The sequence below is a fragment of the Typopeltis vanoorti genome, chromosome 7, assembly GCF_054136105.1.
Source record: "Typopeltis vanoorti isolate ZY-2024b chromosome 7, IOZ_Tvanoo_1.0, whole genome shotgun sequence".
Classification (NCBI taxonomy): domain Eukaryota; kingdom Metazoa; phylum Arthropoda; class Arachnida; order Uropygi; family Thelyphonidae; genus Typopeltis; species Typopeltis vanoorti.
In genome coordinates this window covers 155024941-155047628 of record NC_143555.1, presented here as the reverse complement: position 1 = coordinate 155047628, position 22688 = coordinate 155024941, and the positions used below count along the sequence as shown (strand labels likewise).

The 22688-nt window shown below is 36.7% G+C and overlaps 1 protein-coding gene across 1 annotated transcript in view; it reads left to right on the top strand.

Moving 5' to 3' along the window:
- Positions 1-22302, top strand: part of LOC150105229 (calcium-binding protein E63-1-like) — a 92424-nt gene extending 70122 nt beyond the window's left edge. The window contains exons 4-7 of the mRNA XM_090396208.1: positions 1997-2140; positions 4726-4856; positions 12837-12948; positions 21397-22302. Of these exons, the coding sequence (XP_090252334.1) occupies positions 1999-2140; positions 4726-4856; positions 12837-12948; positions 21397-21419 (408 nt within the window). The 5' untranslated portion in view covers positions 1997-1998 and the 3' untranslated portion in view covers positions 21420-22302. The remainder of the gene's footprint in view (positions 1-1996; positions 2141-4725; positions 4857-12836; positions 12949-21396) is intronic.
- The last annotated feature ends 386 nt before the right edge of the window (positions 22303-22688 follow it).

Sequence of the window (22688 nt, the reverse complement as noted above, 5' to 3'; positions counted from 1 at the left end):
TTTTATTTGATAAAATCCTCGCTGCCGCAGCCATCTTGACCTCTTTCATCTCGATGGTGGTCGTCTATCATTCAATTGAGACTTCATTTCCAGCATCGGAATGGAAGATGGAGAGAGAGAGAGAGAGAGAGAGAGAGAGAGAGACGAACATATTTACTCTATTCTGTACCCAGACAAAGACATTCTGCATGCTATTTGTAGTTAGCTTTTCATTTATTGTCACCCTCTGCGTTCCGTCTATTCACGGATTTTATTATCCCACGGTCCATTTCCGCAGAATTTGCGCCAAAATATAAGTGGAGAATGCTTTCTTTTCTCTTTTCGTTTGCTGTCAACTGCAGGCCCGACGACTGTCGTAGTAGCTTGGTGGTATTATGAGCTGCAACAAATAAATATAAACAAGAAACTAACAGTAGCAACGAGCATTAATTTTAGCACCACACAATAAAAACATTCTGATGGGAGTCCAAGGAATCTCGAGCTCTAAATTTAATGATCCATCAGGCGCCGCATCTCTCCAAAGAGAAAGGCACACGAAGCACAACTCTCTCTCTCTCTCTCACTCTATATATATATATAGATAGAAAGTATTTTACCTTGGGTATAATAAATGTTAAAGATACCAAGCTATTTAAAACCTGGTTTTACTCCATTTCCCAAGTAATTGTTACTTGGGAAATGGAGTAAAACCAGGTTTAAAATAGCTTGATATCTTTAACATATATATATATATATATATATATATATATATATATAATGAACAATCGCAGCAAGAGGTATGGCTGACAAAACTTACAGCCAGGTATCGGTGGCAATATGAAACGGGAGGAGAGGCGCGCGCTGGAAGTAGGCCCAATGATAATCAAAATAGACTGAGATTCTTTATGGGTTTCCAGCTCAAAGGAGTCGAGATGAAAAAAGCCTGACACACAGAGAGAGAGAGAGAGAGAGAGAGAGAGAGACTGTCTGAATTAACAGATGGCGAATAAGAACGAAGGTACCAGTAGCCTTATACTTATGTGTTGGTTATACAAGTTCATAACGAATTTCAATTATTTGATTAACATCCCTCACGAAAAAGATTTGAATATTTTCATCGAATATTGGCGTAAAAGTAACTGAGGCATTTTCATAGATAAAGATAACCCGGTGAGCAAAGCAGTTTGAACAACAAACAAGCCCGACATTCAAATATTTTGACTGCGCCCTTCGCACAGTCAAAGGTGGTCGATTTTTTTATCGAGATTTAAACGTAAAATTACAGTCTGAGATGTTCAGAAATGTTTAACATACTTGTTTAGGTTAGGAGTGCTAAGAATAGACAGATGGTCAGAATAATCAGTCATTTTTGAATGGTAGTTTCTTTTAGGATGACCGTAACTTACTTTCTCCATAACTGAATAATCTGGCGTTATTTTTTCCGTTTCGCCAATGATCTGCCAGACCGTTCATAATAAGGCAGTTTTTTTTTATCTGACAATGGACGCATCGCACTGATAATGGGTGACCTTCGTCTTTTGAAAGGGTCAAGCAAAAAAAAAAAAAGAGTTCTGCAAGTCTGCTTGTCGTTAACTGCGTTATTATTCCACGGCACGGGAGGATTCTTCGTCAATCAAATCTATTAAGGCACCCATTTTGGAAAGGTTGTGTTTTACGTGTGAAAGTTAATTCAGTTTATAATTTCGAAGCTTTCAATTCGAAATCAGACAAGATGAGGGACAATCAGTCGTTAAAGAGGGAGCATTGATTTGGAAATACGGTTGGGGTTACTGTTTTATTGCTGCGTCGCATTTCGATTACGAATTTAGAATATGTTTACTAAAATCGCGTGTGACCTCCAATCTCCGCTTTCTGCTCCACCTTCGTTGCCAGCGCATGTTATTTTTATTCGTTACCTGAGTAGATAAACGTATGGTGCTTTTTGTCCAGAGAGATTTACATTTTTTTAATTTATTTAAGCTTCTTAATTGCTTTTTTATTTTTTTAATTCTTACAGAGATGAAAGCAGCATTCAACCTGCTGGACAAGAACCACGACGGGAGAGTAAATGCGAGCGAGATCAAATGCATGCTGGACAAGTTGGGGATTCTCCTGACGGACAGCATGATCCACCGATTACTGCAGCAAGCCAGCCATCGAGGTGAGCACTTTTTCTCCGCAGGCACGACTGACCTTTCATAATCTTTCGGCGAACTGTCACCTTTTGGAACCGGGTCTCGACGGGAGGAGAAGCGTTCGGGAGATGTCAGATTGGAACGCGATCTCGTGACAGGACGCGATAAACCAGTCGCGGTGGATACAACCGCTGACAACAGCAGCTCGCGTACCGCGGTGAGGCTTTTGCAATGGCTCGTGCTTATATTTAGCGCGTGCATCGTACACTTTGACAGTTAATATTTAATTCGCCTCGCTACCTTGGCTTCGCAGTTCGCTTCGCTTGACGGCCCTCTGAAATCACGAACGCCGATGACGTCATCACTGAACGAAACACTCGAACCATCACGAGCCGTATCTCACTCGAATCTCCCCCCCCCCCCCTCTACGCCCACCCTGGCGCTTGCGTGATATCGTCCGCCCTCACGAAACCCCGGAAAGGCGAAACAAAGCCTTCTAATTCCGATCGATCCTTTCTGGTTGCGCTGTTTAGCTACCGGAAGTGCCGCTTAATTCGAGGGGGGCGGTGGGCTTCGGTTACCATAGAAGCGCGACACGTGAATGGGCTTCGTGGGGTGTTCACAGTCGCACGACACCGATTCATTCTCATCGCCAGTGAAAAGTTGGTAGGACGTGAGCTGGAATTATCTAGCTCGTGCGTTTCTTTCTCTCCCTTTTATTGCCTCTCTAAATTTTCACTCGAACGTGTGAACGCCTCCGAAAACTTTCTCGGCTCTTTAATTTGCATAATTTCCCTCACTCTTTTTGAAGAACTGTGGAGATTGCAGTTTGAACATTCCTCGAGGGCTTGTTACACGTCATCAATAAAAGAATTCCGCGATCACCAACAGTAATTAATGAAACAATTTGATGCCGTTTTAGTCTTGCAATTATGAAACGTTGCGATGATTAAACAAGCAAGAAAAGTGCACTACGTAAATGGCACAAACTATGATTTCTGAGGCGCCCTTTATTACATTACCTAATTATGAACAGTGACATTACCAGCACGTTCAAGTTGTTAGGGACCAGAATTTCGCCCTGCCGTCAACTTTAATTTATGAACACACCTAAAACAGTACTTCTTTTCTTGTCTTACAGTCTCGACAACATTAAACCGGGTCTTGTGACTCCTAAGAAACTCACTGGGTCACTGCTTCCCAAGAACATATATCACGTGAACAGAAAATTGTAAACATCTCTTGGTATTAGAATAACCCCCGTCTACAGACTGGAAAAATGAGATCACCGCGCAGCACTTTCCAAGCGTATGGGGGGGAATATACAGGGTGTTCGGGATAAATTTGACAGTTTCGTAAGGAAAAAGAAAATCTTCTTTGTATCTATTAAATTTAATGAATTGACAAAAAAACATTACAGGCAGAGTTAATTACAATACTATCAACAAGATTTACTCAAAATAACCACCATTAGCATCGATCACAGCTTCAATTCTGCTTCGGAACCTCGAACAAGCTGATGCTACAGTCTCCCTGGGAAGGGCCGCAAAAACTGTTTTAATTTTATCCATTAACTGGGCTTTTGTATTACTGGAAGTGCGATTGGTGTCTTTTTCAACTGCGCCCCATACAAAATAATCCATGGGGTTAATGTCTGGGGAGTTTGGAGGCCAAACATTTGGACTGGTGAAGTCGTAGAAATTTTCAGACAACCATTTTTGACTTTTCCCAGAGGTGTGGCAAGGGGCCGAATCCTGCTGCCATACATACGGCCTACCATTGGCTACCCTTGTTATCCAGGGCTTGACTACAGTTAGCAACTCCACGAACAAAGCCCGAATTCCAATGCCAGGGTTCTTCAACACCTGTTCCTGCAGATTTGCGAGGAATTCTGCTGTACGAACGCAATCAGATCATCTGCTAGGGATCTTTCTTCTTGCTACATCCTCGTAGTCACCATTGCAAGTCTCTAGTTCATGCCTGATTGTTTTTACTGTATTCAGGGAGCATTGGGCAGCAGTCGTAATATCCTTATTTTGATGGCGGGCACGAATCATCATGATACAAGTTATTCTCTTCCATGATTCAGGTGGGTTCCAGCTATCCATCCTTTCTGACATCTTGTATATGAATGAAGAAGGGTCCAAACTTTTAAATGAAGAGAAGTGTGTGTTAATACATGTAACTTACGGAAAAATATAATTAATTATAAATATGTCAAATTTATCCCGAACACCCTGTAACTGCAGTCAGAAAGAGACTTAATGGATGCGCGCATCAGAAGGAATCTGAATTCATATCGTAAAGACTCTGGAAGTGGCAGCCTGCGCTTAACGTTGCATTCTTTAAAATTTCCCACCGTTTAGCATTCGGGATAAATGGAGCAATAATTCTGCACGCGCAGACGTAACCTCATTAACGTTGAAGCGTGAATTACATCGGAAAGTGTTAAATGAGAGTGCTAAATGCGGTTTACACTTTTGACGGGGGCAACCCACGCATTACATTTGCGAGTAGTCTTTTTCATACCCGTCCACCCTTTCTCCTTCATTGAGACTCGAGTAAAAGACGCTCCCTCTGAAATTGTGTTCAGACCATCCTTCTCTTTCAGGGGACGAGCTGATCAGCGAGGAAGAGTTCTTAGCTTGGATGTCGCAACAGAAAGTGCAAGATGACGTCATGGAAGACCTAATGGCTGCTTTCAGAGTTTTCGACAAAGACCGGAATGGATACATCACCAGGGTTCGTACTTTATTCTCTCAAGAGAATTTGATATTTCGTTGCCGAGTTTCTTCTAGAGTACGAAGAACTTAATTACGATTTTTTTTTGGTTCTTGCGCAATGACTTCAAATTCAGTTAGCTGCAGCTGTTTGCATTGTTTTATTCTTCGTTGCAAAATAGCCGATCTTATTCCTGTGAACTTTTTCGCGTGTTATGAAGAAATATTTCGTTTGATTCCAATCAGAAATTCAAACAAAATCTCAAGGGTCAGTCAGGCAGATCTTCATTCTCGAAATTCTGCGTTTTGTTTTATCGCCAACTTTTCTCCCTGACTACGTTAAAACTAATGCCGCAATCAAAGAATGAACGGGCATAAGTTAACCTTAATTCCTCATCAGATGTGTGGAGTTAGTAAGTAAATGTGAATGTCATTTCTTGACACAGCACGAGAGTAGAAAAGTATAGGAATGCCCTGCATGAGTACAAGGTTAACACAGTTGATAACAAGATGAATCCTGGACCTGTTCTTGAGCGTATAATCTCCGTTACTGAATTCTGATGTTAATTGGATACCTGAAATCATCCGATGGAAATATTTGATGGCGAGGAAAGACAGATGGAAATACTCTCAGTAATCGAAAGCCATATTGACAATTTTGTTACAAAACTCAATGAACACGCCTTGCAACGGAAACATTTGAAGAGAATAGGGGATAGCTGCTGAATCCACGATCCTTAGAAAGAACATTTCGCAAGAAGGGAGATCGTTAACGTCTCACAAACCGAAGTTATCCAATGGAGTGATGAATGAAAACCTGCTCGGAATAACCAGGATACGCCTCCTAGAAGACTCGTGGAGGTTGCAGATTCCTGCACACAAGGAAATGTTTCCCAGAGGGCACTAATTTAGAAATTATTCCGTCATTGACGGTTTTGCATTATTAATTCCTTCTTTCTCTTCCCAATCTCAATGCATGTTATAGAATAAAGTTGATTGCTACAAAGTGGATAGAATTAAATAAATTTTATGTAACGACCATACGAAACGCAGATGCAGTCAGTTCGTCCTGTGATGTAATCTACAACTTACGATCCTGTTCCTTCACAGCTGATTTTAAAGCCCTTTGCCACTCTTAAAGAAATATGAATGCAAAAAACAATGTCTAAAGTAGCAACCTCCTCCTTCTGCACCCATTGCAATTTCTCAGCTCTGTATGTTCAGCTGATGCAATACTCATCATTGCAATGCTCATCGTGATTTCCTTTCATTAATTTCTCAGCGAAAAGAAACTTTCCAGATGGGGATCCGCTGAGAATATTATGGACTCCAGAGTGGACAGTTCGAGAGAGTTTGCGACTATTTGCAGTTTGCGAGTGATTTATTCTACGGACTTTGGAGATATTTCAAAGAAACGTTAAGAAATATTAAACAGCATTGGAAAGAGCAATTAAATCGCTTTACAAGAATTATTTGCGAATTCTCTATGGTTCTGTGCCATATTCAGTCATATATCCTCAAATGTCTTTGCATAATTTCCCCCTAACGATTCTTTTCAACTAAGTGAGGAGGAAGAAGTCGCAAAGAGATAAATCTTGCGATTTGGCCCGAACTCCCCAGAAAACCTTCGAGCGGAAATCCAGGTCGCCTTGCGTAGATCTAAGCCACTCGTCCCTTAAACCAGTCCGAACTCAAACCCTGCTCTCATAACAGACAACGTACTTCACTGTATGTTCTGAAGTCGGTTTGTGTTTGCGAGATGAAAAAAAGAAAAAAAAAAAAACAGTTTCCTGGAGGAAAAGTCCAGCATCTCGATATGAGGCCAGCCGATTTAATTTCGTTAAAAACCTTTTCATTCCGAAGAGTTGGGGGTTGTTTGTGGATTAAGAACGAAGCAACTATGAAGCCAGCGTTATGTGTCAGTCACTCGAATGCATTCTGCTGTTCTGATCGTCTAATTGTACGATGAAAAACCCCAATTTCACGGAGGAAAGCCCTTCATCCCCCGAAGGTGAGTTTGCAGGTCTCATTCTGGGATGAAGGGCTTTGCTCCGTGAAATAACCTGAGCTTACACAGCTCAGTCAGCTATGCTCGTTCGAACTGCAGTTATTTAAACCAATGAGCATCGTTGACTGAGCTCGGGTTCCGAAGAAATGTTCCTGACCTCAGCGACTAAGAACTCATCATAATTAATCGAGAAAATTCCTGGACACTTATAACTCATTCTCTCGAAGGATAGACAGATTCACGCTCTGATTCACTCTGACGCGGGAAAAAATTTCGACGAGGCTTGTCAGACCATAGCAGAGTTCTAAGAGCAAAAGTTAATTTCGCAAATCTGCAAGTTCAATTCAGATGAACAGCAATATTTGGGATCGGTGGCTTGCTCGTTATAGTTAACAGGGGAAATATGCGTGTCACACAAATATTACGTAAGACAGTCGGTAAAAGATTTTTACCTTATAATCTGTTATTTGTTATTTGTGCCTGCTATTCAGATGTCTCAAAGAAAATATAAAAGAAAATATTTTTGCGATGAAAGAAACATCCCAGAAATTAACAAATAGGACACAAGAAAGAGCTGGTGATTTTTTTCTATTTAGTTTAAAAAATCGCTGGTACGATAACTTCATTTCTGGACTAATCAAGATGCACTGGAGAAGTAAAGAAACGCAATACGACAAAAGGGTCTACCAACAGTGAATGCACAAACAAATGTTATCAGGAAAAAAAATGCGCACTTCCTCGGTGAACGCGAACAAAAATGTCGAAACGAAAATAATGCATTCACGGAGAAAAACCAATTATTTAAATTTACAAAACAGATTTGTATGCGAGTCAGAAAATTACGAACACGGTTTAATGACCCGAAGTAGTTTTATTTATTTATTTATTTTCCAAAGTGAGTAAGTAATAAATTATATTTAGTTTTCAATTCTGGATTAAAAACAATTAAGTAGTACTTTTATACAGATTTTTTTCAAAGAAAAGAAATCGACTAATACAAAAATGTCCAGTCCATCGTATCAATTTTAATAAAATATTGAATAATTATTTAACTAATGTTAATTATTAGCAAGTAATATTTTTTGGAACTTTTCAACCACCTGAAACTAGAAATCGGCTATTAAAATATTGCTTGGAATTTTTTTTTTTCACTAATCATTGTCTTTGTAAGTTCTGACGAATAAATGAAGAATAAATGAAGGAATGCACACGGCAGCTGTTTTTCTTGATATATCTAAATCATTCGACTGTGTTCATCATGATCTATTGCTATTAAAAATGTCCAAATACGGCATCAGAGGAATTCCTAATGACTGGTTCAGATCCTATCTGAATAATAGAAAACAGTGTACCAGCTACGGTATATTTAAAAGCACAACAAACATAATAAAATACGGAGTCCCACTACGACCCATCCTATTCATAATATATGTTAATGATTTATGTCAGGGGTGGCCAACCTTTTATAGTTCTTGCGTCAATGTTTTCATTTTTTAGTTAAGATGCGCCATACAAACTTATACCACTTTTCAGCCCTTTTAAAATACGATAATATGGATATATTTAGCATTTATGCATAAAATGATTTATTATATATATGGTAACATAGACACTTTTAGCAGTTTTAAATAAAAGGATTTCATATAAAGACAAGATAAACATTAATTATTTTATTGAGACTTTTAAAATTACTTTGCTTTTGCTAAGCTTGTAATGTTTGGAGTGAAATCAGTTACAAAAGTATCAAACAGTTTTTCAAATTTGAATCAGTCAGTCGCGACCGTAGTTTGTTCTTAATCATTTTCATTGATGAAAATGCTTGCTCGCATCTGTATGTAGTTCCAAAACGACAGATATAACTCTGAGCAAATTTTCTCAGTTCTGGAAAATGCTCACAGAGCAACGATCGCCAGAAATTAATTATATCAGAAGCATCTGGGAGTGGTGGAAGTTCATTAAATTTCATTTTCAATAAAGAATTGGTTTTGAGAAAATCGCTAAAACGACTGCTAAAGGACTCTGGCAATAATCTGAATTTCTCAGTATATTCTGTAAACTTTCCATTATCTACAACAGATTCACTGTCTTTTAAATGTGGAAATTGACTTAAATCCCCGTTTTCTAACTGGGAGATGAACAGTTTTAATTTCATTTTGAATGCACTGATGTCATTTACTAAGCTAGGAAACAATTTGTTCTTGTCCTGCAGTTTCAAATTTAGATCATTGAGGTGGCTGGTAACATCAACTAAAAATGCTAAATCAAATAGCCATTTCTCATCACATAGCAAGGCTTTTTCTTCATGCAGCTCATCCTTCTCTTCCAGAAAATTACGAACACGTTCTTTCAGCTTCCAAATTCTAATGAGAACTTGTCCTTTAGAAAGCCAGCGCACTTCAAATGAAGGATGAGTTCACCATATTCCATATCTAGCAGTTCACAATATTCTCTGAATTCTCTTCTGTTTAACCCTCTTGCTCTAATTTTATTCACACACTTTACAACTGGTATGATAACATGCTTCAAATTTAGAGTTTTCCCACACAGAGATTCTTCATGTATAATACAGTGATACTTTAGTAGAGAACGACCTAAAAACCTTTCAAGTAAAGTTAAAGTCCCAGAAACTCTACCTACCATTCACGGTGCTCCATCAGTGCAAACACTGATGAGCTTATTAGAATCTAGTGGTTGATTTTCTAGACATGACTTTAATTTGTCAAATATGTCTGACCCTCTGGTTTTTCCATGAAGTGACTCAAGACCGATAAGTTCTTCAAAGATGTTAAAATTACCATCAATGCCTCTTATAAAAATGCTTAATTGGGCTACATCACATATGTCAGAGGATTCGTCCAAGGCTAAAGAAAAGAAAGAACAAGCATGAACATGGTCTTTCAATTGCTCAGTAACATCATGGGAAAGTCTTCGATGCGTCTTGTAATTGTTTGCTTGGACAGAGCAATTTGGTTTACTTTTCTTTCAACATTCTTATCACCAAATCATTTTCCAAATTTTTCGAGACAGGGCTTAACAACTTCCTCTCCATCAGAGAAATGCTTGTGTTTTTTAGCCAACACGAAGGAAATTTCATAAGACGCCTCCAGTATTGCCACAATTTCACAACTTCGTTTCACAAATATATTTTGTCTCTTTTTTATTTCTTCCTTTTTCTTATTCTTTCCGCAGCTCAGACCCAGGAACTAACTTCAGTTTTTCTTCTAATTCAGCTTGATGTTTTCTATAGTGTCTGTTAAGATCATGTCTTCTATTATCTGAGAGAGTGCTTTCACGAACAACGCACAACGGTTTTCCTGAAGGACCCGCAATAAATAAGAACTCATTTTCCCAGAGTTCATTAAAATGGCGCTTGCTATCACCTTCTGCTTTTCTTCTGCTCATTTTCTTTTGCAAAGTAATGGGTAACTGACTGCAAAAAAATATTTCAAAAAGTAAAGCTTATTATTAAATAATTTATTTAAATTATTTTATCGTTTTTAACATTATGAACATTCAAAAACACTTGTACAAGTTTAAGATAAGATTCTTGTTTTCATGAAGGCCAAATACAGTTCTATAAGTTTAAAAATCACACACACACACACATATATATATATATACACATATATATATATATATGTATATATATATATATACATATATATATATATATATATATATATACATACATATATATATATATATACACACACACACATATATATATATATATATATATATATATATATATATATATATATATATATATATATATATATTTTTTTTTTTTTTTTTTTTTTTTTTTTTTTCATAGAGAGTTTTCGTCTCTCTCTCTCGTAATATATTATGTCCAATGAAATACGAGATCGCTTCCTGCCATAAAACAGTCGATCAGCTGGCAATCACACACACACACAACCCAAACATCCTCATTACGAAAGCTTTGCTGATGATCAGTTAAATTTTAGGAATAAACCTACTATACGTAAATAAAAAGGAAAGATATTGTATAAAAAAACAAAAAAACACACACATACAAACACACCGAATAATTGCAGGTTTCAGTAATCAGCAAATTAGAGGAGCGGGCAAGAACTAGACATACGCGTTCAAATTGAAAAAAATTTTTTTTTTTAATTTACAGAACTATATTAAGCCTTCATGAAAACAGAAACCTTATCTTAAACTTAAAGAACTGTTAATAAAAAACATAAAGTTCGAAAACACGGGCTTGTTCAGTCACATCGGATCAGAAGTTCATCGAACGTTATGACACGAGAGTCAGCTGAAACTGATTGAGTAACTGGTGACGCATGTCAGCTTTTGCCGGTGCCTGTTGCTTCAAGATCAAACAAGTATAATAAGTGCGCACTCTAGAATTCAGTGGTAGGTTAATTGTGTGTTTATATATATATATAAATCGTATACAAAATTTTTTTAAATTTTTCTCTGGGATTCAGTGCGTCACTTCTAATCATGCAATGCGCCACTTTTGGCGGATGTGTCATAGGTTGGCCACCCCTGATCTATGTAATTACAAACTTTTTGGCAAAATGATATCCTTTGCTGACGATGCGGCTTTAGTATACACCGAAACAACCCTTGGAAATCTAAAAAATCGGATTAATAGCGATATGTTAAAACTAAGTATATGGTTTAGCAACAACGGATTTAACATTAATACCGACAAAACGAGATCTATGTACTTTACATTAACAGACAAATTAGTATAACTATAAAATGGCATGAAAGGAAATGTAGTGATACTCTAAATTGTAAATGTAGCTTAATAAAAAAACAAAACAAAAAAAAAACCGTCAAGTATTTGGGCCTCCATATCGATAGCAATTTGAAGTGGAACTCCCACACCACTTTCTTAACAAATAAGTTTAGGTTCATAATTAACAGAATATATTATGTTAAATAATTTGTAAATACAGCATTCTTAAGATGTTTATACTATTCCTGGGTAAATTCTTCACTGCAATATGGCATCGCCTGTTGGGGAGGAGACTATTGTAACAATCTGCTTCCATTAATAAGAATACAAAACAGAATAATTAGAGCCATAACTACTACCGACTTCGCACATTCAACCAATGATCTGTATATCGTTCATAATATTCTACTACTACTACAGAAACTATATCTGTATGGTTGTCTGTTATATGTAAAAAGAAACACTGAAAGTTTCTTGGTATATAATGTAGACTATGGATTGCGCTGCGGTTGAAACACGCTGGAAGTACCTCAGGCTAACAAAGAAATTTTTCATAAATCTTTCGAGTACATTGCGACGAGCAGCTATAATAAACTTCCGAATGAAATTAAATCTATAACCTCAGAATATGTATTCAGAAAAAGATTGAGAAACTACCTTATGGGATTAAAGAATGTTGACAATTATTTTAAACGTATAGTATAAGAGATCATTATAACTCATATTTCATTCAATTAGGAATTAAAATATCAACATGTACATTATTATAACTGGTAAGGGAGCCTTCTTAGATGCGGTCCCCGGACTCTCAGTGTCTGTTTTAAGCTAATTACTTTTCTAGTGACCAGTATGGCTACGGCCCTTGGTTACACATATTTGCATTAACTAACTTACATTACTCTAAACCAATTACTTATCATAGCTATGAAACCACTCGAAATATATTATATTCTACCTGCATATATGAGAAAACGTTTTATTAGCCATAATAAAATAGCCATAATAAGTGTTAGTACCGACAGAATATGATAGTAATACTTGAATTTTATTTTGTAACATTGTACTGTGCATTGAATTGTATTGTGAAATATTGTCATAATTATACAAGTCGAATAGTATAATATGCGTAATTTGTATACGTGATGTGAATAATAAACATTGCATTAAGTTCTGACGAATGCGCCGAAGCGCATCAGCGCCCTCACTGTTTTCACTATTTTCCAGTTGAGATTTCATTTAGATAATAAAATGTCGATTTTTTTCCCCTCTACCAGGACGAACTGAGGATGGCCATGGAAATTATAGGAGAATCCGTGTCTGAGATCGAGTTGGATGAGTTGCTAAAAGCGACGGATATTGATAACGACGGGAGAATAAATTATGAGGGTAAGCGCAGTCCTGAAAATTCCTCGCAATGTAACATGCATCCAACTATACCACATTCATAGTAGAATGGCAGCTATGTTGTCAAAGATATCGTATTAGTACCTCACAGTTTTATTCGACTTTAAAGCTAATGATAAATATAAATATTAATATTTATAAGGCCTGCGATTATTTAGCTAAGTTTTTTACTTTTTTTTTTATTCACAAGAACTGTATTGAATATATCGTCAGTGTTATTACATCTCATATGGTTAGAGTGTGAATCAGCCAGTTAATTTTGTTTTGTTTGTGATTTAAATAACAAATATAAGCCTTACAGTAGTTATTAAACTGTGTTTATTTGAACATCGGAACTGACTTAACTCGTATAAAATTTAAGCGCGGAAAATGTTCTCGTAGTCATAGCTAAATAATATTACACATTTGTCTTCTGTTTATTAAGCTAAACTTCATGCATTAACCCGCAGGATTTCCAATTCTGCATACTTCATTTCCCTCGAAACAGTTTGAATTGATTTCCCTTGAAATTAATCTAAATACGTTTTTATTATTATTATTTTTTTTTTTTTTTTTCACCGCATTTTGTCTGATCGATCACCTTCATTATAAAGAACGATACTCGTTCATTACATTGAGCAGGCTTGTATTGATCTGTACGCCATCTATTTCGTCGTTTGTTTTTGTCAGATCAATTCGGTGAACGAATAATGTTTAAATACAGAGAGAGATCTGTCATTTGTTGTGAGCTTCTAAATATACATGGACTTCATTATGCTTTATTTTGAAATAAAGTGTATATATATATATATATATATATATATATATATATATATATATATTAGGGTTACCAAATAATTTTATAAACTTGGTTATTTTACTCCTAATCCCAAGTAAGCAAACAGTTAAGTTTGCGCCTGATTAGGAGCTTTGCTTACTTGGGATTAGGAGTAAAAATAACCAAGTTTATAAAATTACTTGGTAACCTTAATATACATTATTCCCAAGGTAAAAAAAACTTATTTACACACACACACGCACACACAATATATATATATATATATGTGTGTGTGTGTGTATATTAGGATAACCAACTTATTTTATAAACTTGGTTATTTTACTCCTAATCCCAAGTAAGCAAACAGTTAAGTTTGCGCCTGATTAGGAGCTTTGCTTACTTAGGATTAGGAGTAAAAATAACCAAGTTTATAAAACTATGTGTGTGTTAGGATAACCAACTTATTTTATAAACTTGGTTATTGTAACTCCTAATCCCAAGTATGCAAACAATTAAGTTTGCGCCTGAAACAAAGTTCAAGTCTAAAAGATGGTACAACACCAGGGCAACTCATTGTAAAGGTGGTTAAGCTCTGATCACTATTCTTAGTATTTTCCCATAATGTAAAGCACATCTCACTAGAAGATGTATACTGCAATGCATTATGGGTGGGGTCACTACCCAGACCGGTTTCAACCTTTTTTGAGGTCTCCTCACTGAGTAGCTAGACCCTAAATACCAAGGTTATAGTAATACGGAGCCTTATCAACTTTACTTATAGAAGTTGCAACAAGGTGTTTTTATTTTTAATAAAAATCTCTGGAGGAGATATAGATGTAATAAATTTTAAAATAACCAAGTTTATAAAATAACTTGGTTATCCTAATATACAATATCCCCAAGGTAAAAAATTTATTACACACACACACACACACACACATATATATATACAGGGTGTTCGGGATAAATTTGACATATTTATAATTAATTATATTTTTCCGTAAGTTACATGTATTAACACACACTTCTCTTCATTTAAAAGTTTGGACCCTTCTTCATTCATATACAAGATGTCAGAAAGGATGGATAGCTGGAACCCACCTGAATCATGGAAGAGAATAACTTGTATCATGATGATTCGTGCCCGCCATCAAAATAAGGATATTACGACTGCTGCCCAATGCTCCCTGAATACAGTAAGAACAATCAGGCATGAAGTAGAGACTTGCAATGGTGACTACGAGGATGTAGCAAGAAGAAAGATCCCTAGCAGACGATCTGATTGCGTTCGTACAGCAGAATTCCTCGCAAATCTGCAGGAACAGGTGTTGAAGAACCCTGGCATTGGAATTCGGGCTTTGTTCGTGGAGTTGCTAACTGTAGTCAAGCCCTGGATAACAAGGGTAGCCAATGGTAGGCCGTATGTATGGCAACAGGATTCGGCCCCTTGCCACACCTCTGGGAAAAGTCAAAAATGGTTGCCTCCAAACTCCCCAGACCTTAACCCCATGGATTATTTTGTATGGGGCGCAGTTGAAAAAGACACCAATCGCACTTCCAGTAATACAAAAGCCCAGTTAATGGATAAAATTGAAACAGTTTTTGCGGCCCTTCCCAGGGAGACTGTAGCATCAGCTTGTTCGAGGTTCCGAAGCAGAATTGAAGCTGTGATCGATGCTAATGGTGGTTTTTTTGAGTAAATCTTGTTGATAGTATTGTAATTAACTCTGCCTGTAATGTTTTTTTGTCAATTCATTAAATTTAATAGATACAAAGAAGATTTTCTTTTTCCTTACGAAACTGTCAAATTTATCCCGAACACCCTGTATATAAGAGAGAGAGAGAGAGAGAGAGAGAGAGAGAGAGAGAGAGAGTAAAACCAGGTTTAAAATAGCTTGGCATCTTTAACATATATTATACCCAAGGTAAAAAATTTTCTACATCTATCTCTCATCCTGAGATTTTTATTTAATAAGGTCAAAGTCTAGGCAACTCGTGGTAAAGGTGGAAACCGGTCTGGGTAGTGGCCCCTTGCCTTTAATGCATAGCATCATACATCTCCTCAAAGAGATGGCCTTTGGGCTTTGCATTAAAGGTAAATATTAAGAATGGTGATTCCACCATTTACCACGAGTTGCCTAGACTTGCACTACTTTGCGGGTCATCTAGACTTGCATTATGTGCAGGCGCAAACTTTACTTATTTGTCTGTTTGCTTACTTGGGAAATGTATATATATATATATCTTTAAAAAGAAAATCTTTAAAATCTTCTTTAAAAAGAAAATCTGCACATTTGCGATATTTACGATCTTTGTGTGCCGATGTAATATTTTTGCTATTGTCGCAGCGCCATCAAGGCATTTATTTTCCCTTGGTAGGCGAAGAGTATATTAGTAGCAACTAGAAATATGATTCTAGCATTCATATTTAATGTCAAGGACAGTTGCGCGTTGTATTTACTTATAACATATTGAATAAACAATATTGTGACGATATTCTTGAGCTATTCCTAGTCAGGAATCTCATCTGAACAACGTGGACCCGATTCCCAGCGGGTACGGGGCGATGGATGTTTGAAATGCAGCATGCGTGGACATGTTAAGTGGTAGTATCGCATTCAAAATGTTCCATCATTATCGAAAATAATCGTAAACTGTTATTTTCAATTTTTATAAATTTTCAATTAAAAACATTGGGTGCAACGTGCTATCAGAGGTACAATATCTACCCTCGACATCTGGCGTTTGCGCTCGTTACATGAGCTGCTGCAGGGTATTCCCAGATTTCGTTACGAACGTGACGCAGAATCTGAATGAGGTTTTCTGATCGATGGAGTAGTTTGGCAGTCCTCGGAATTGGCCACTGCGGTTGCTGTATTTTGAAGTCCGCCCGCTGTGTAAATGTCGGCTAATCACAAATGAACAAAAAAGCAGGCGAACTGCTTTGACGAATTTTAGATTCAACGGGTGTCAATGAAAATTCTCTAGGGTCTCTGAATAGGGTCTTCTGCGTTTATTTTTTATTTATTTTCGTGTGTGTATGGGGGGGGGGGAGGATCTTCTTTTAGAAATGTGCGATAACCAGAATAACATGGCTTAAACAGTTTGTGATTTTTATTGTTTAATTATTTCTTATGCATTTTTTTAATGTTGGTCAGTTTATAATTTTCTTCTTTTTTTCTTGTTTATATTTGGAAAGGTATCATTTTCCATATTTGTATGCAGCTCTAATTGTGTTGAATACATTATGTGGAGAAGTTTACCTTCGTCTGTGGTCCTTGCGATTAAAACTCATAAGAACTAAACTCTGAGAAGTTTTGGTGCGGTCGCAGCTTTGTGGAAAAGTAATAATGGAAAATATACCCAGAATTCATGGCATCATTCCGCTCCAGCGCAATTAGGGTGGCCTTCCGCTTCCAGTAACATTTTTCTACGTACTAACGAAAGAGATGTCGCTTTTATTTCTTCGCCAATCCCTCTTTCTAAATTTTTAATCTACCTTTCTCTTTCATTTCACCGAAAAACAAACATCACTTCAATTCCAAATTAGCTTCCACTGTTTACATTTTTTTTTAAAGAAAATTCGCATTCTTACGGAGGGTGTGCAGCGTTTCATAAAAATAACAGTATTGCTCTATGCTGCAGCGTAGTAGGAAAAAAAAAAAAAAATCAAGGAAGCCTTCTTGTGAGTCTGAAGCCACAGTTGCGTCATTGACGTTAGCTAAACTGAGTAAAACTCAGCAAGCGAAATTGTACCTTTGAATCACAGCATTCTTCGTGCGTGTGATTCTCGATTTCTTCGCAAATGAATCGCAAGCCCTTTTCCTGCAGAAAATAAGCCCCGCCTGCGATGGTACCGACAAAGATCTCTTTTTTGTCGCGTTAACTCGCTTCACAGTCTCATTTTCAGCGCTTTGTCGTAAATTATGGATTGGAATTCCATTTTTATTATTTTTGCATTGCGTAATACAAAACACAGATTCTCGTAGGATATTTCGCTAAATTAATGAACATTATTTATCGAAACACTGCTTTCGATTGAGAATTGAGGCAACTAAGCTTGTGAGGCATCCCTTATATCTGTTAACTGTTAATCTTCCTACCGTATTATTTGCCTTGCTAGAAGAAACACTCGGAACCGGCGTGAAAAGAAAAAAAAAAAAAGATTTCCTTCAATTGGTTACTAGAATGAAACTTCTAACGGCCTTTCTGGCGGTTGTCTAACGACGAGGAAGCAAACGCCATTTCCATAAGGCTATACAACAACAGATGTATACAAACGACATGTAGTTTTTTGTTTAGTTTCATTTTATGTTCTAAATATACACAACTGTGAAGAGATGGAAATTTTTGGTTCACTTCTGTACATGCACTTCTACATGGAGTTACCATCGGCTTTCCAAATGAATAATTCCCCAGCCCTAGTCCTAGGTCAGGGTATTAGTATAATTAGTAAATTTGATGTGCTTTTGGTGATTTTGTGCCCACTTTTCTTCTGCTTACATGCAAACTGTAAATCATTTGCAATTATGGAATCAAAATTAACTAAAATCACAGTGCGGATCTTCCTGGGCACGTTCTCCACACTGCAATTATTGAACAGCACAGCGAGCAGTTCCTCCATTCGAGGGTACAGTAATTAAGTGATTTTTTCAGACTAGTCACCCCATACTATGCTGTACCAAACCTGTTAGTAATACTTCGGAAGGCTTCCTGATCAGTTGGTGAATAATCCTGTTATAGTCTCCCCCCCCCCGACAAAAAAAAATATATACGTAAAAACAGTTTCACATGGAATTTATTAACATCCTTGGGCTCATTGTCAACATCAACGATGCGCACCACAACTTATAAACATCCAAATCCAAGCTGCTCTTCATCACTGAACCTCAATTGGAATCGTCTGCGACTGTAGCTCAACCTACACTTTCCAGAGTACATTATGCATTTAGCCTTCCGTAGGAAAGATGGAACCCGAGCTTTATCAAGTCGGATATCCTACACTAAAGGTTATATGATCCCTTATAGGAACTACTTGGACTCAAATCTTCTTGTCTCATTTTTCAGCCTTCATTTGCCGCTCTCATTCCAATCATTATACTCACCTCTTCGTTTATATATCTCTCAATTTGATCATATATGTCGGTCTGATTGATCGAGTGGTTAGCGTACCCGCTCTCCAACCAACAAACAAACAGGTCGTGGGTTCAAATCTTGCCGTGGCCGTGGATGTTTGCGATTTGTGAATTTCACTGTGTGAAACAAAGTGTGAAACCACAGCTCGTTTATTGGAAGTCTTAAGTGGCTTGAAAAAGTTTCGTGTTTGGTCTCTAGGGCATGGCTTCCGGACTATGTAAAAATGATTAAAAATGCAATATATATATATATATATAATTGACAAAAAAGATTAAAAATTCCTTAGCGCACCTATGGTACAAAATGTGCTTTCGGTTTATAATAATCTTTCGTGGGTGGGAACCATTCATCCAAAGAGTGAGATAATCCTCCGTGGAGATTCCAACGCCCACGATTTTGACTGGCTCCCCTTCTTAACTTCGCAGACCAAGCCGAAAGATGAACTGAATTATTTGCTGTCAATAAGGACCTAACAAACTGTAGAATTCCTAATAGCCCTCGTCATTCGCCCAATTTTCTGGACTTTTTCTTAACCATTTCTCCCTTCCCATATACCGCTCAGATGACTTCTCTGAGCACAACTTTCTCATCTTTCTTTTTCTACAGATTCTTTCTCCGGTGGGAGATGAATTTCATCATCCAGTGCGAGACCACCGTCTCGCTTATTGGTCGCCTGAAGTGGCCTCAAATAAGTTCACATTTAATCTCTGAAGCATGATATCTCTGGACTATGTAAAAAAATAAACGAAAAATATAAAAATTAATAAAAATGGAAGAAAAACCTTAACCTACTCACTGTATGAATGTACTATAGGTTTATAAAAAGCTTTTCTTGGGTGGCAGCCACATGAAAAATCAATCTCAGCCTCGTATCCTATGGCACTGCAATGGTACTAATTCGAATGATCCTCGGGACTTCTTTCTGTGCCACTTTTCTGTGGGAAGATTATTGCTTCCGCTTTCCCGATGCAAGCATTTGCTCTGATCTAATTACTGGTTATTCTTCCTGGGATCAGTGCCTTTTATTCCACTCAAAATCTCAAACGTTTACCTAAGCCTTGATTGTCTAACAAAAGGCATCCATACTAAAAATGCACCAAATGCACTCTGCTTGCCTCTTGCTCAAATGGCAGACGAACTTTCTGGTCCCTTGGCGAGACTACCGGCCAAAATTGTTGCCTGTTTCCACCCCCCTCTCTCTCTCTCTTTGTCACTGTTATGGAAGAAGAGCAATATCTCGTTTTTTATGTTGCTCCCACAAACAAAAGGTTATTTGTAAACCTAGGGTATACATTTTGTACCCTAAATGAACTAATAATATTTTTTCTACTTTTATATATTTTTTGGTATTTTAATTTAGTTTTACATAGTACAGAAACCCTGCTTTAGAGACCAAACATGAATCTTTTTCACGCCACTTCAGGCCTCCCATAAGCGGTGATGTGGTTTCACACCATGTGGTGATGATATTCATCTCCCACCTCAAGACAATCACAAACATCCATGCCCACAGCGGTATTCGAACCCCCAACCTGTTGGCCAACAGCACTTGGCCAACCAGGCCGACTAGAGATAAAGATCCTAATGATAAAGCAGAACCCCTTCATCAGACTTCTCCTCAAACTCTTGTTTAAGACGACGAAGGGAAATCTCCCTGCTTAGTATTCTAAAAACCACCCTTAGTACGCCTTTCGACGGAAGGACACGTCCGATTGTATCGCTACAGTAGTATTAAAATCATGTGCTCCAGAATTCACATCCGTCCTGTATAAGCTGCCATATTCATCTGTCATCAACAGCATGGAAGCAGTACAAGAGGTCATCTTGAAAGATCCCCCCCTTGTACTACTTCCGTGCTGCCTGTTCCTAAAGAGGTCGTTAAAAGTCAGTCATCCCAAATATCTCCCCATTGCCACCACCTCGTTGCTCTCAAAAGTAACATCAACCCCCAACTTCTTCACTTCCTACAGACCGGTCAGTTAATTCGTGATCGCAAATATGGATTCTGCCATTCTTTCCACATCAGATCTCCTCATTAATCTTGCTCATCTTTGTATACAGGCCATGGAAAGATTTAGGTAATCTCCTATCTCTTTTCATGATATTCCAAATGCATTTGATTGGCATCACATCATATATATATATATATATATATATATATATATATATATATATATATATATATATATATATATATATATATATATATATATATCTTGGTATCTTTTACGTATAGTATACCCAAAGTAAAAAACTTTTTGCATCTTTCTCTCATCATATATATATATATATGGTATATATTTATATATATATTTATACCTTCTATGGTATAAAATAACAAAATTTATTTCTTTATTTGTTGTCATTTTGCATGAATTGGACCAGGATCCTTACTGGATCCTGGTCAGATACCGCTCGTTCTTTTTTTTTTTTTTTTTTTTTAAGCATTGGTGACAATAAATGATTATATAAATGTATTTACTGTGAAGTAAAATGGATATCTTTTAGTTCATTTATTTATTTTTATATTTTTACAGAATTCGTGCGTGTCCTTCTATGAAAAAATTCTTTTTATTTGCTAATCGACGTGAAGAATCTTAATTTCCTACAGCATCCAGTTTAAAAGAGAAATTTCGTTGATAATCAGGTCAAGCATTCATTTCCATTTTAATGTGACTGTTATCTGTTCCTCGCAATGGCTGTTGCGTCACTTCACTTGGCAATGTTCTCCCACTTTTCTCTTCTAGTAAAAGTGTTTGTTGTGTGTACCGCAAAAACATCCTTTGGAACATTTCCAGCACACGGACAGTGCTGTTGAAATTTATCTGGGGCCTAAGGTCCTAATAATGGCTTACCTATTTTGATGTACAGAAATTGTGAATATTTTGATGTCGCTTGGCTATGTAAATCTGTCCATAGATGTCGCTAATCTCATGTTTGCAAGATATTGTTATTTACGCTGATGAATTATGCGGAATGAATGGTTGAAGATGAAAATTGCTTACATTGTAGAATTCTAGAATAAGTCTTCCGTCCAGTAGTGTCAACATGTGATTAAGAAATCAAATAAACTAACCAAGATCAAATAAAATAAAAACCAAAAGAAAGTAAATAGCAGTTTATGAAGCAAACTTGTTGGATAGTTAAATTTCTAATTAGCTTATATGAATCGTAGTTAAATTTGTGTCAAGTGTCAATGCTGATCTTTGATTAATTACAGGGATTATTTGAACCCTTAAACTGAAAGTTATAATGGACGGATAAGTTTGATAGCATATTAATAATGAAAAAAATTATTAATATGCTATATGCTTAAACCTAAAATACTAACCACCATAATATTTTTGATGTTATTTCTGTTCTGTAACTAAATTGCATTTTTTATTAATTAAATATTCATTCAGAAAAGGAAATAAAGGTATAAATAAAAATGTATAACTTAATCAAGATAAATACACTTATTTCTGATCATCTACAATCGCAGCAAGCATTTATGCTCACACACAAAAAAAATTACTTTGCTTTCCCCTTTAGACACGGACGAAAGAGGGCGCCTCATCCTTTTTTTTTTTTTAATTCATAAATATCATAGTGAAATGATCCTTATATGATGTATGTTATTATGTTATACTTGTTATTGTACAATAGTAACACTGATAATATATATCAACATATAAATTGATTCATATTTATAAGTGTTGATATATAATAAATAATATACCATTCCCTGTTAAAGTTAAACAGAATGTATAATTGATATCGACTGGAATAAAGCCTTTGCTTTCCTATAGATTACCGAGGCTATCGACCAGAAACCCACATGCTTAAG